This window comes from Gossypium arboreum, chromosome 2 (genome assembly GCF_025698485.1).
Source record: "Gossypium arboreum isolate Shixiya-1 chromosome 2, ASM2569848v2, whole genome shotgun sequence".
In the NCBI taxonomy this organism is placed as follows: Eukaryota; Viridiplantae; Streptophyta; class Magnoliopsida; order Malvales; family Malvaceae; genus Gossypium; species Gossypium arboreum.
The window spans coordinates 77,133,796-77,147,940 of NC_069071.1; the positions used below are offsets into that span (position 1 = coordinate 77,133,796).

The 14,145-nt window shown below is 36.6% G+C and overlaps 2 protein-coding genes across 3 annotated transcripts; both read left to right on the top strand.

Annotated features, from left to right (window-relative positions):
• The first annotated feature begins 1,611 nt into the window (after window positions 1-1,611).
• On the top strand, window positions 1,612-8,077 carry LOC108467096 (uncharacterized). 2 transcript variants are annotated; one of them, XM_017767601.2, is made up of 9 exons: window positions 1,612-2,092; window positions 3,128-3,478; window positions 3,567-3,782; window positions 4,418-5,064; window positions 5,792-5,888; window positions 5,975-6,028; window positions 6,352-6,461; window positions 6,959-7,149; window positions 7,234-8,077. In XM_017767601.2, exons 1-9 carry the CDS (start codon window positions 1,853-1,855, stop codon window positions 7,869-7,871), a joined length of 2,544 nt encoding a protein of 847 aa, XP_017623090.1. In that variant the 5' UTR covers window positions 1,612-1,852; the 3' UTR covers window positions 7,872-8,077. The 2 variants fall into 2 exon arrangements, with proteins under 2 accessions (XP_017623090.1, XP_052880987.1); XM_053025027.1 differs by having other exon boundaries at window positions 1,969-2,092; window positions 3,109-3,478.
• Window positions 8,078-8,283: 206 nt separating this feature from the next.
• Window positions 8,284-9,710, top strand: LOC108467097 (probable NAD(P)H dehydrogenase subunit CRR3, chloroplastic). Its single transcript, XM_017767602.2, has 3 exons — window positions 8,284-8,643; window positions 8,726-8,871; window positions 9,494-9,710. Exons 1-3 carry the CDS (start codon window positions 8,399-8,401, stop codon window positions 9,616-9,618), a joined length of 516 nt encoding a protein of 171 aa, XP_017623091.1. The 5' UTR covers window positions 8,284-8,398; the 3' UTR covers window positions 9,619-9,710.
• Window positions 9,711-14,145: the final 4,435 nt, after the last annotated feature.

Genomic DNA, 14,145 nt, shown 5'->3' on the forward strand with positions numbered 1-14,145 from the left:
ATATAATTTTGAGATTGTATCTGATTGGGGATTCTGTAATGGGCTCGAGCCCGAATTGTAAATGACTGTATTCTGATGTGTTTCTGTATGCATGTTTTCTGTGGGGATTACACACTGAGCTTGCGAAAACTCACCCTTTCTGTTTAATTTGTATAGGTAGTCCTCAGACTTGAGGGATCAGTGCAGTGGAGGACTCGACGGTGGCCACACGTAAATTTTAAACTATTTTTTAGAAATTTTCAAATTTTATTACTTATTTGGGGTTTTGATGTAATTTATAGACTTTGGACCGTCTGGCTTTAAATTTTTGATTTCTCAAATTATTTTACGATTTATTACTACAAGGCATGATAAAACATGGTTTTTCTTATGATCAAACGGGTTTTTCTAAAATAAGTGGTTTCAAAGCTTCCGCTAAAAAGATATGAATTAGACATTTCGAAAAACATGCGTTTTTACTTCGAAATTAAAGTAAAGGCTAATTAACTGGAACGGTTTTAACTCGACAAACTAGTTTTCGAATTCCATTGCATGTGACATCAACAGATTCAGCCATAACGTCTAGGCCAGGTTTGGGTAAGATACGGTTTAAGTTATGATAAGATATAAGCAGCTCGAGGATACGATTTAAGTGTCTAGTCCAGATTCGAAAGCAAGCATGATGAAGTTACGATAAGATACAAGCAGCTCAAGGATATGATTTAAGTGTTTGGGTACAGGCTTAACGTTGAATTCAAGCATTTTGTAGAACATATTGAAAGCTTTCTTAGGTAAATAAGCTTCAGTGTAGATTTTGATGAGGTAAGAAAAGAGAGTCGGGGTTACCCGATATTGATCAGATTTTAGATGAGCGAGAAGGTCGTCGACAAGAGAGAAGTAGTTGGAACGGTCGAGTTTGAGAATGAGGACGAGGAAGGAAGAGTAAGAGTGATGAAAACCGAGTTGGGTGGTGGTGACATCGAAGATTTCTTTAGCGATGAGAGGGTTGGACTGGGCAGATATCAATTTTAAAACTCGCGTAGGGGAAGCTATTGGCGACGGTGACAGTTGTCGTTGATTTCAAAATTGGAGGCATCTCCTTTTTTTCTCTTTTTCTCTTCTTCTTTTTTTTTCTTTTATTCTTTTTCTCTTTTTAAACCCTAAATTGGTGCTAATATGGTTGTTAAATTGGTGGTAACTAACCAATCGGAGGGTTTTTTTACACCAAGCACGTTGTCATCTGCCATGTCACTTTGCTGTGATGTTGTGACAGAAAACGACAAAAAGGATTATTTTGTCACTTTTTTAAAGTTGAGTAACTGAAATGAAACTAATGTGATTATTGTGTTAGTTACCCCAAAGTTGAGTGATTGTTGGTGTAATTCACCCTTAAAAAATACATTTCTCTAAAAAATGAATGAATATATATATCTTGCTTATAATATGAAATGGAAGAATTAGGAAGGATGAAGATGAAGAAGAAGATGAAGATGAAGATGAATGGGGAAAGAGGAGAGGTGATAAATATAATATTAAATAATAATTTATTTTATTTTTATTTAATATAAAATTTAAAATTTAAAATTTGTATATAATTAAAAATGCACACAAGTTGAATTTTTTTTTTTAAACGGAGGGTGTGGTTGAAAAGAAATTTTGGGCAACTAATTCAAAAAATTATAGCTTGAGGGCTTATTCATCAATTAAGTAAAAAAAAGGAAAGCTTAAATATCCGGTGGCAAAAATCTAGTACATTCCATTATCCGGCCAGTGAGGAAAGGCCAAGGGAAGTGCCACTTCTACAGGGAGAAGAACAATATAAAACCTAACACACCCGCAAAACGGCTTCCAATCTCACTGTTTTAGGCCAAAAATGATTGCCTCTGCTACTCTCTCACCTTACTTTAACATTAAGCTGCTCAATCCCCGGCATGTGTTTACAACCACCAAACCCAGGAGAAAATACTCTACCTTTTCTACAAAGTTCCATTTCAATCATCTTTGGAACGGTTTCCTCCAACCCAAGTCGTGCTCGCTCCGCACAGTCCTTAGGAAAGTTGGTGATGATGGTGGTTCCATTGATGCCAACCCACAGGAATCTGCTGCTGTTTCTGTAAGTTCCCAAGTCTAAGCTTCTTGCTTTCCCATCTGGGTCCTCATAATTTGACTTCGAGAGCTTGTTCTGTTTGTTGTTCGTTTCTTTTTATATTGTTTTTTATTTGGTTAATGGGATGAAAGATGTTTCTAATTTAGAAACTAGAAACTGTATGGTTTCAGAATGTAACTTATTGGTCAAATGAAGTGCCTTTAAAACTTGTTAATACTATCATTTTCACTGGAAAACTGTTTGGGGGTTTACTCTATATTCGAAGGAATAAAGTTTTGATTTTGGATAAAAAATTGGGAACTTTACTTTTTCAGATAGAACGTAGTAGTTCTTTTGTTTTTTGGCCATGGTGGTCGGCTATACAGATCATATTTGGGCCTCTGTGCCTGTTAAGACCATATCATTAGTGTAGCATAGAGTTTTCACTGTAGATGGGTTTTATGGAGCTTTGGCGAAATTAATCTTCAGAATGGAAGTCAAATAATGGTTGTCTAAGTGTTCTAGATTTTGAGCGATGTTAAAGAACGATAATTGAGCTTGATGAAATGTTACGCATAGAAGGTTTGTAGGTTATTTATTTGAATTGGAATGAGATAATTAGAAATTTGAAAGGTGACATAAGGATCGGGCTTATGCTTCCCTGCAGAACAGATTGAGTGTTATCATCTCATTGTTGGCTTCATACAATTTAAAGGGTAGCTGTTAGGAGAGACTTTGATTGCTGACCTCTTGAGCTTTGCCTTTAGACTCTTGCCTCATGTCTTCTTGTTCTTAGTCTTATGTTTAAATTGAAGCTTTTAAGGACCGTGAAAAACTTTAGATGGTTACTTTTAGTCTTTGAATTTGCAACTCTTTCCTTTTTTATTTTTCCCATAAGTTTTTGGAATGTACTTGCAATTAAAATTAAACTTTTATTCTAACTTCTCTCTCTCCTTTTTCCCAACTCCTCTTTCTTTTTTATTTCTTATTTAGGTTTCTTAAGATAAGAAATGTTTATTAATTTTAGGTACATAATAATGCAGCTTGTTATACTAATTCCAGGTTGGTGAAGGGACAAGCAGTAGCTCCTCCACTTTAGGTGACAACTACGTGGCTTTATTTGTACGGATGCTTGGGCTAGACCATGACGCTCTTGACCGAGAACAGGCAATAGTTGCACTATGGAAATATTCACTAGGTGGAAAGAATTGCATTGATGCTATTATGCAGTTCCAAGGCTGCATAAACTTAACTGTGAACCTTCTTAACTCTGAGTCTAGTGCTACATGTGAAGCAGCTGCTGGTCTTTTACGATCAGTATCTTCAATCAATTTGTACAAAGATATAGTAGCAGAAAGTGGAGCAATAGAAGGGATAACTGGTTTACTGAGTCGACCTTCCTTGACTTCTGAGGTACAAAGGAGGTATTTCACCTTTGAGAATGTTCATCACATTTATCTTGTTTGCTGAAATTTGAGACATTATGAACTCACTTTTCCAGGTTAAAGAGCAAAGTATGTGTACTTTGTGGAACTTGTCTGTCGATGAAGAACTTAGAGTGAAAATTGCTAACTCAGATATCCTACCATTTCTTATCAATTCCCTCGATGATGATGACATAAAAGTGAAGGAAGCAGCTGGTGGAGTTTTGTCAAATTTGGCCTTGAGCCATTGCAATCACAGCATGATGGTTGAAGCTGGTATCATTCCGAAACTGGTGAGGATCTTTGCTGAATGGGGGTAGTTGTTTTCTAATTAATTGACTGAAGGGTTATCTGGTTACATGCTGAATTGTTACATGCAATAGAGTGACTTAATGTAAATATGCTATAGCCTTTGTTTTCCTTGAACAAGATGATGTTTGTTTATTGTTATAATCTTTTGTGTGTCTAAAAACTTGTGCATTCTGGTCTATCCTCTTCGGTTATATTGTTTGCAAAGCTTTCTTATTTTTACCCAAATCAAAATGATGTTACGTACCAAAATTGTCAAATGCAAATGTGAAGTATGACATTGTTTATATACCTTTACCCGGAAACTTGTATTTTGTTTGCTGTCATGCAGTTACATTCTTGTTTTGTTTATAATCTTCTTTCTTCGCATGCACTGCTTCCTTTCCAAAGTTAACCTTTAAATTCAATTTTTAACTAGTCTCCAAAAAGTTCATAAATTCAATTGTATTAGTAGATGATGGTTGTGTATCTCACAGAAGCAAACTGTATCCATTGTTGTTGACTCATTTTTAGAACGCATTACTGCATCATTGGATTGTAGTGAATTGAAAATGCAACATAGTGAAACTTAGACTAAATTTCAGTGGCACCTGATGAAACATTCTTACTCTTAATGCAGGCAAAGCTATTAAAAACTGACATGGAAGGATCTAAAGTGTTTCGGAAGGAAGCTAGAAATGCTTTATTGGAACTCATTAAGGATCAGTATTATAGAATTCTTGTCATAGAGGAAGGTCTGGTTCCTGTTCCCATGGTTGGTGCAGCTGCTTACAAGTCTTTCAAGCCAGGATTATATTCATGGCCTACTATGCCAGATGGTACAGAGATTGAGCAGACTTCCAAAGGACCTTCAAAGTTTGGTGCCTCTGAATTACTTCTTGGGTTGAATGTTGGTGAGAATGCTGAGTTAGAGGAAGCTAAGAAGAATGCAATAGTTGGGCGCACACAGCAACAGTTTCTTGCTCGCATAGGGGCTATAGAGTTGGATGGAAAAAGAGAATCTCAGTCTGATATCCCCACTGATAACCGACTTACTCTTCTCCCATGGATAGATGGTGTGGCTCGATTAGTTTTGATACTTGAGCTTAATGATGAGGTTGCCATATCGAGAGCTGCTGAGTCAATTGCCGACTCATCTATCAATGAACATATGCGGACTTCATTCAAGGAAGCTGGTGCTATCAAGCATTTGGTTCGGCTTTTAGACCATAACAGTTTTGCTGTCAGATCAGCTGTGATCCACGCTTTGGAGAGGTTGTCTGTCAGGTATATTTTCTCTTTGTGTAGTCTTGGTAGATAATGCCTTCAGTTCTAAATGGGCAAAATTTTACCAAGTGCAGACATTTCTTGAAGTACACATTGACCCAGATTTTGGCCTTTCCTTTAGTTCACAATATTATTTTATGAATTATTGAGTCATTGTTTTGTCTTTCTTTGTTCATATTTAAAAGACAGTGAGTTTTTAGTGAGCCTTCTTGTGCTTTCTTATATGCTTCTTGAACCCTCTGGAGAAATATAACTCCCAGGGTTAGTGTTTGGGTATTGGAGGAAGCTCACATTTTGTCTCTCTACTTTATTAACAGCGAGTTGTCTAGATGCATCCATCGTCTCTTGATGGTCTCACCAGAATAGGGCCTAGTCTTATTCTTGTAACATTTTGTTGTAAAGTTGTGGCTCTTAATATCTGTTACAAAGTTATTTTTTTTTTTTTTTTTTTTGTGATTTCTCAATTTGCTTCATTGGCATTGATGCTGGTAGCATTTAATGTGTCGAATTGGTGTTATGGAATTTTCTTTATTGAACATTTGAGTCATGCCAGTAATTTTGACAATATCTTCTCATATTCATATTCATATTCACATCCACATCTCTATCCATGTATCATTTCCTTTTACTTTAGTGGTAGTTTCTGGAACTAAGTAACACAACATGTGCTTCATATTTTAGGTTTTAGATACAATAAAATGTTTCTGAAGTTTCTTGCTGGCTGCAGCCCTTCTCTTTATCATGTACTTGAAGCTGAAGGTATTTTACACCCTTTAGTTTGTACACTGAAACGCTCAGAAACCTCTGGAAGCTTGATGGAAAAGGTGAAGGCAATCTTTGTTTTCTCAAGTGGTAATTTGTAATAATTCTAGTTTGATATTTCTGACATGGATTGTTGCTGGATTTGCAGACCTTGGATATACTTGCTAGGATTTTAGACCCTAGTAAAGAAATGAAGTCAAAGGTTAGTCAGCCAATCGATTTTTACAGCATAATGTAAATGATAAAAGACATTTCCATCTGTTCCAATTTTTAAACTTAGACCCCTTAAGTTTTGCTTCTTTAGTTGCATGGCATTTGGGGTTGTCTTTTTCGGAAAGATCTTTTTGGCCATTTTCATTTTTATTAATATCTTGTTTTCTTATTAAAATGGTTATAACAGCATAAAACAAAGCAAGCAACCTCAATGATTCAAAGTTTTCGAAACACAGTCACCCATACGCTCACAAAGAATAATTTGGGCCCTATATTTTTCTGTTGACTTACCTAGTATACTGTTGTATCTAGTTCTACAATGGACCAGTTAATGGTTCAAAGATGGGTATAGATGCTGCAAGGAGCCTTAATGCTTCTGCCGGATTGACTGGAGATAAGCCTGTGTCAATAATGGATTCCAGGTTTTTCCCTCTTCTTTCTGGCATCTTTGTTTATTTGAAAAATGATGCTTCATCATTATGGTGTTCACCATTGGATCTTGTTCTGTTTCCAAAATGATTGCTTACTCTGGAGGAGATACATGGAGATAATCAATTGGGAAACATATTAATTGTTTTCCTCTTTCTGTTGTCTTCTATGTAGATCCACTTATCTTGGTAATGCAGGGTTTCAAAGTTTTATTACTTCTTCTCATCTTGGCTCTAAATTATTTTCTTCCACAATTTATCTATTTTCTCCCCAAGTTGATTCAATGAAACTGAAACTGACAGTAGCTCTTAAGGGGGACGGTGGAGTTTATATATGTTCCCTTAGTTACTTTAGGCTCCATTGTCAAAGCATGTACTACAAAAGGTTTTTTTATTTGCCTAGTGATTTAATGTTTTGGGATATTCATGTTGAATCCTTGGGTTCTTGACTGTAACACTAACCCGATGTATATTTTGGACATGTATTGTAGGAAAGAATTGCTAGACTCTACTGTCATTACTCGCCTTATTGAGATTCTGAAGACATCACCATCAAACCTGCAAAGAAAAGCAGCTTCTATCTTGGAATTCATAACAATAATTGAACCAAGCATGGAAACAATAATCAAAGTAGATGTATCGTCTGGTTTGGAAGCTGTTTTTCATCAAAAAGCTGTAAAAGGTAAGGGCAAATAATTCTTAGTTGAAAACACTTGAGCTGTACTACTGTAGACTTGTGAGAACATATACCTTTTCTATTTTGCAGACAAGGAAGCTGATGTAGAAGGTCAGGAACTAGACGAATATGCTCTTGAAATTGAGGAAGCTGGCCTTGCAGTCTCTGCAGCTTCAAGGCTACTAACAAAACTTCTTGACTCGGAACAGTTTTGCCAAAAAATAGACTCTACCCATTTCATCAAACTACTCCGCAAAATCCTTAAGTCTGATATCCCTCTTCGAAACAAAGATTGGGTTGCCGCTTGCCTTGTTAAACTGTGCTCCATATCCAATCCTAATGTAGATTTTGAGAATCCAATCAACATGGAGGTAACTCTTTATGAGACAATCCCAAGACTTATAGAGCAGATAAAATTGTCTCTTTCTCCAGAAACACAGGAATCCGCAGCTGTTGAACTTAACAGAATAATTTCTGAAGGGGTTGTGGATTCCACCCGAGCTGTTGCATCTGAGGTTGGTATATTTCCACTTGTGAATCTTATTGAACAAGGGAGTGACAGAGCAGTCGAAGCAGCCTTATCAATACTGTATAATCTGAGTATGGACAGTGACAATCATTCTGCAATCATAGCTGCTGGGGCAGTGCCAGCGTTGAGGAAGATTGTTTTATCGCAAAGATCACACTGGACACGAGCACTTCGTCTGCTAAGGAATCTGCCTGTGTGATGCCAACATGAATACTAGGTTTTTAGGGCCTTTGTACAGATCCTACAATCATTTTTGTTCTATTCAGCAGGAGCCATTTCTCTCGAGTTATAACAATCGCATTGGTATAATTTCATTGGAAAGCCCATGTTTTTGTGACAAGTTTTATGCAGTCAGCTCCTTGCCTTTTATCATAATAATGAAACTCATGTCAGATATTGTGGAAACCTTGAAGAATTCAACTGATTGCTGCAGTGTACGAATATCAATGAACAACTTTATAGTGTGATTAAGATCAAAAGTACAAAAATTGTTGATGACAGACAATGTGCTTTTTAGCTGATGATGGGTTGTACCTCCTGCTTCTAATGTTGTACGTTAAAGATCTTGTCAAGATATTTCTGACCAGCCAATGGCTCTATAGATAGTTTTATAAGTTATCCTTCGGCAGTTACCGGAGCAGAACACCATAAATAATAAATAATAAAAAATAAAAATCCAAATACGAAACAGAGAACTAAAAAAAGTGACAAGAAAAAAGAAAAAGCATGGCTTGCTTATCCTGCAGTTGTATATCCATTGCCATGGCCAAAGCTGTTATCCATCCCCCCATTGCCTCTCTTACTGACAAACCCTCCCCACAAGAAACCCAAACAAATTCAAAACCCAAAACAGCAACTCGACCAAGAAAAAGGAGACAACGTTTGCGACAACAAAAGCCACACCCTCCTCCCTCTGTCGTCCAGATTGAACGTGCCATTGGTGCTGGTTCCTTCCGTGACGCTGATTCCAGGCATATCTTTCTTCAGCCCCCCTTTGTTTTTTATGGGTAATTGAGAATAAGCTTGATGTTTGTTTTGTTTAAACATGGGCAGTGATTTGGAGGAGCAAAGGAGGAAGACGATATTCGATGGGCTTTTGCCTGTCACTGGTGGTAAATTTGAAGGAGACATTGAAAAGAAGCTCCGCGAGACTGGGGAGTGGATTGGTACCACTACTGAAGCAACCTTCCGTTCCTCCGGTACTTCATTTTTCTCTCTATTTTCTTTCAATCGAGTTCAGATAAGTTTTAGTACTGAAAGGTGAAAGCTACTTGTAAGACGGAAAGTTTAAGATGTATATGAAGCATATTTAGGTATAAGAGGTAGGCAATATGATTTTTTTTTTATACTGCTTTTGATAATAGCTTGCAGAATAGCGCAAAACAAGCAACCAATTGAATGATCTAGAAACTTCAACTCTTTTACCAAGTTAGAATGCAGATAATTTTCTGCCATTGTCAGTAGCTCAGGTCTCCACCCCTCACTGTGCTGACTTATGATATCGAATTAAGATCAATTGTTACATGCCAAGACTTAAGCTAAGCAAATATGCAGCCTTAACCTTGAATTTTACACCTTTAGTCAGCCTTCAAACACTCTATTAGCAGTTGCATTTAGAAGCAACCCACACTTAGCATATGTTGGAAAAGAGATGGGCAGTGCTGGACTTTCAACTTCTACGAATGAGGGTGAGGGTGACCTAGACTACTGTTGAGGTTGCATCCCATAAATCGTAATGTCATCCGGTTAGTGGTAAATTTCATTTGTTTTGATAGATGACTCGTATGATTGATTTTATTAATGGGAAAATTGGTTGTGCAGGAAAAACAATCCTGTTGGTTGTGCTACAATGGATCCTACCAATTTGGACCTTTTCTCTACTAGTTGCTTCTGGGGTCATAAAGCTACCATTCAGCACCCCCCTAATCGATGACCTCATCATGTGAAACCACTTTGCTTCATTCTTCTGGATATCATGTTTTGTGTATAAGATTGTTCACATCTTGTTTAAACCAATCAACCGCAGCTTCAATCATAATATCACCATGCCAAAAAATAGCAATGGATCTTAAAACCAAATTTACCTAAAGACTTTCATGTGTCTTCTAGTCTATACCGAAAATCTAATACCTTTCCTCATAAACCCTAAAAATGAAATATTAACAACTGCAATATAAATTCATCTTCCTCTACTTTTTAGGTTCGTAACTTGCAAAGTTTACTCCTAAAAACTATTAGGGCCCCTTTGGATACAAAGGTAACTGTTTCATAGCTTTTCATGCAAATCTTTTTTCAACTGGAGTTTAATGTGCTGCTTGGATCTCATTAGTGAGGTGAGATTGATGAAATATGGGTTTTTTTCTTAAATAATGTAAAAAAATTAAATACGAAAATGATACAACATGCATACTAATTATAAAAATGGGTCGATTTTTACAGTAAAATAAAGTGCCAACAAGCTGTCAAGTGGCACTATAAATTTTCCCATAACCATTAGCTAATTGTGCCGTTGAAAAAAAAATATTTTAAGTAGTACTACCTAACACATTGGCGGCATCAATATAAAGTGGCATCAATATAAAGTTTTAAATAATACATGTATTTTCGGGGATATACAGAATCAAAAATACAAAGTGAATTTTTTTTGTGATGTCGACTAACAAATTGATAACACCAGTGTTTTTTCTTTTTTTTTTTAAAGGTGGTAGAAAAAGAAAAAAAAAGGGTAAAAAATGCTGGTGTTATGGTACCACCTGCTAGGTTGACAACATTGGTTTGAAATTTTAAAATGTTTAGCCATTGTTAAAGAAAAAGGTTAAATGTTTTTTTTATGGGTGTTGCCTGATAGTGTGACAACACCAAACCTCCATATAAACCCCTTTCTTGACTAAAAAACAAAATTTTAGTTGTTTATGAGTTCCGAACAAAATGAGAGAGAAAAAAAAGTTGTTAGAAATTAAGATTGAAGATCAACAATATTTGTTTTCCATTTTAGAATTCAAGTTCTTTTTTTTTAACTTCAAAAAACAAGTTTGAATTGATAATGTTAGCTTGTAATTATTTTTATGTATTTTCATTTTATTTTATTATTATGTATGATTATGTGACTATATATTGATAATTAATAGTATGAGATGCAAGTTATATTGTTTGATAAAATTTTCTTTGTTGTTTTAAAATGGTATGAATTGTTTTAATAGGAACTAATATATATAATTTTTATTTTTAATTTGTTTTATAGATATACTATCGAAGATAAATAACCAATTCTTCATATATATCCACTTCGATGTGATAATTTTCCAAACATAAGTTGGTTGTATACTTGAATCGCGTCATCAAGTAGGAATGAGATTTAACAAGAGTGTAAAACTTGATGAAATCAAACAAAAGATTAGCGTGGAAATTGCTTGACGTTGTGAGAGGAAGATGCTCAGACTATTTTACAAATTTCTAGTTCCATCAAATCCGTGCAAATATAGGGAGATGAAACTTATAAAAGATGATGACATGACGACTATGATCGTCCTGTATTGCTTGCCTGGTAACATTGACCCAGTTGAGTTGTTCTTTGAGTTAGCAGATGTTGAGTCCCATACAAAATGTCATTCTATTAAATTAACAATATAGAGTTCATAACTCGTATACAAAGGCTTTGAGAATATTGGTCGATAGGCGATCTTCTATACACGGGTTTAATAACATCCCTAACCCGTATCCGTCGTCGAAACAGGGTTACGGAGCATTATCGGAGTTTACAATTCAATTACAATTAATTTATGTCATTTACTATTCATTTTCGAAAATCAATCATAATCAATCATAATGTCCCTTATATGGGTTCTTGAGGCCAAAATACATATTAGAATTGAGTCGGGGTTAAACTGAGATCACATAAATATTTTTTAAGGTGTAGAGGACACATGCCCGTGTGGCCAGGCCGTGTGGTTTACACAGCCAATGACATGCCCGTGTCTCAGGCCGTGTGGGCATTCGATGTGAGGCACACGGTCGTGGCCCAACCAGTGTCCTTACTCGTGTAACTCTCTAACTTGAGTCATAAGGCCAGCCACACGCTCTTGTGCTGGGCCGTGTGGTCAATCTAATTTTTGAAAATTAGGTGCACGTTTCACACGACCAAGACACACGCCTGTGTTCTAGGCTGTGTGTCACACACGGCTGAGACATACGCCCGTGTCTCTGCCGGTGTGACAAATTCTGAGCATTCTGTTTCTAAATTTTTAAGATACAGGGGACACATACCGCCAAACCACACATCCGTGAGCATGGCCGTGTGCCACAGTTAAGACACACGCCCGTGTGTATATCCGTATGGACAAAATAAGACCATTTTCCTAGCCTTATTTCTTACCCTTTTTACCTTGCACCTACATCAACATTTAATCATTTTCAACAACCAATTCAAGACAACTTATCCAAGCCAAACACAGGGGACACATACTGCCAAACCACACACCCGTGAGCATGGCCGTGTGCCACAGTTAAGACACACGCCCGTGTGTCTACCCGTATGGACAAAATAAGACCATTTTCCAAGCCTTATTTCTTACCCTTTTTACCTTGCACCTACATCAACATTTAATCATTTTGAACAACCAATTCAAGACAACTTATCAAAGCCAAACACAAGAGTTATATATAATATATTAACACTTACGTTTATGTATGTCCAAACTTACCCTTTTTTGTAAACATATAATTTACCATAATTCAATTTAACTATATCATACACACATATATGTTAAACATATTATAGCCTTATAATAATGTACTAAATCATCCATTACTGTAACACCCCTCACCCGTATTCGCTATCAGAATAGGGTTACGAGGTATTACCGATCAATACACGTCATTTATCATACAAAACTCATACATTTATGCATTTATATTCAAATACCATTCAACACAATTGAATTGTCCCTTATAAGGGCCTGCGAGGCCTAAAACATGCTTTAGAAGTGGTTCGGGACTAAACTGATAACATATAAAAAATTTTAGAAACCTAGAAAAATTTCAAACATATAAGTGTAACACCCCTCACCCGTATCCGGTGCCGGGATAGAGTTCGAGGCATTACCGGGACTTTACATTTTCAATATACCAACTCGGGTCACAAAGTTTCACCCAAAATTTAAAACTTTTCAACCATATATATCTCGTCCCTAATGTAAGCCTTTGAGGCTTAAAACAATACCTATAGGTAGTGCGGAACATAACCAAGAACGTTCGAAGAACCTGGGTCACCTTCGGAAAATTTTCTTATTTAGAAGTATCACACGCCCATGTGAGTGGGCTGTGTGGTCACACACGCCCGTGTGGCTTAGGACACACCCATGCCTTTAGTCCGTGTGCAACACTGACTTTTCAGCAGGACCTCGGCACACGCCTATGTGGCCCGCCCATGTTCAATACTGTCTTTTAAGCAAGGCCAAGGCACACGCCCGTGTGGCCTGTTTGTGTACTACACTAACCTAAAGTTTTAAGTGCAGGGGACACACGGCCATAGCAAACACCCATGGGAGTGAGCCGTGGGTCACACACGGCCTAGACACACGCCCGTGTGTCCAACCATGTAGACCCTAATAGGCTATTTCCCAAGCCTTTTTGGTCACCCCATTTTACTTCTTATGCATTATGGTTACCCAATAAAAAATAAAACATAATTATACCCTTGTAAATGATCTTGATAAAACTTACAGCATGGAGACCTCATATCATTGGTGTCATACATGCAAGGTTATTTTCCAACTAGTATTTATGGGTTTCCATGTTATTGTAATTCATTCAAAATTTGGCTCGTTTTGGTAACTCATTACCAATTATAGCAACCCACTATATAAGAGTATAAACATGCATGGATTTGTAGGTCATAGCCTACTTCGATTAAGCCAATTCCAATGGCCATATACAAAAAAGATAGATACATCTTTCCATGTCTTCATTTGGAAAATCAAATGACACATATAACAAAATACTCAAAACTTTATACATGCCATTGAACGAAATAGAAATATCTTTATACCAAAGCTGGGCTAGATGATGGTGTGCTGACTCTCCTACCGTCTTCCAATCCTGACAAGTCACTTAGCTCTAAAAAATAGAGAAAGGAGAGGGGTAAGCATGTACATGATTACTAAGCTCGAATAACCAGAAAGTAAGTTTACCAAGTAATTAGCATACATCCATAATAGATAAGGAAACCAACAAGTATGACATGGTTCCCTATCAAATGCACTTAACAAAAGAGTTAATCACATGACAATGCACCATATAAATTATCGTAGATGAGCTCATCATTTAACAATTCATTTTGTACACGTATTTCATGTTAATCTCGTTGAGTGTCTAGGAAATCTCGATGGAATATTCATTAACCATCAATTCATAAGGATGATCATATCAGGTGTGCACTTCCGCGAACCTCACATCTTATGGCAAGATTACTAGTC

What these genes read in the sequence shown, in the direction of transcription:
- LOC108467096 (XM_017767601.2), top strand. Translation starts at nt 1,853, where the DNA reads ATGATTGCCTCTGCTACTCTCTCACCTTACTTTAACATTAAGCTGCTC. An exon ending in GTGTCAATAATGGATTCCAG is followed by an intron (nt 6,462 to 6,958) that starts GTTTTTCCCTCT and finishes CATGTATTGTAG; the next exon opens with GAAAGAATTGCTAGACTCTA. An exon ending in TCATCAAAAAGCTGTAAAAG is followed by an intron (nt 7,150 to 7,233) that starts GTAAGGGCAAAT and finishes TCTATTTTGCAG; the next exon opens with ACAAGGAAGCTGATGTAGAA.
- LOC108467097 (XM_017767602.2), top strand. Translation starts at nt 8,399, where the DNA reads ATGGCTTGCTTATCCTGCAGTTGTATATCCATTGCCATGGCCAAAGCT. An exon ending in TTCCGTGACGCTGATTCCAG is followed by an intron (nt 8,644 to 8,725) that starts GCATATCTTTCT and finishes AAACATGGGCAG; the next exon opens with TGATTTGGAGGAGCAAAGGA. An exon ending in AGCAACCTTCCGTTCCTCCG is followed by an intron (nt 8,872 to 9,493) that starts GTACTTCATTTT and finishes TTGGTTGTGCAG; the next exon opens with GAAAAACAATCCTGTTGGTT.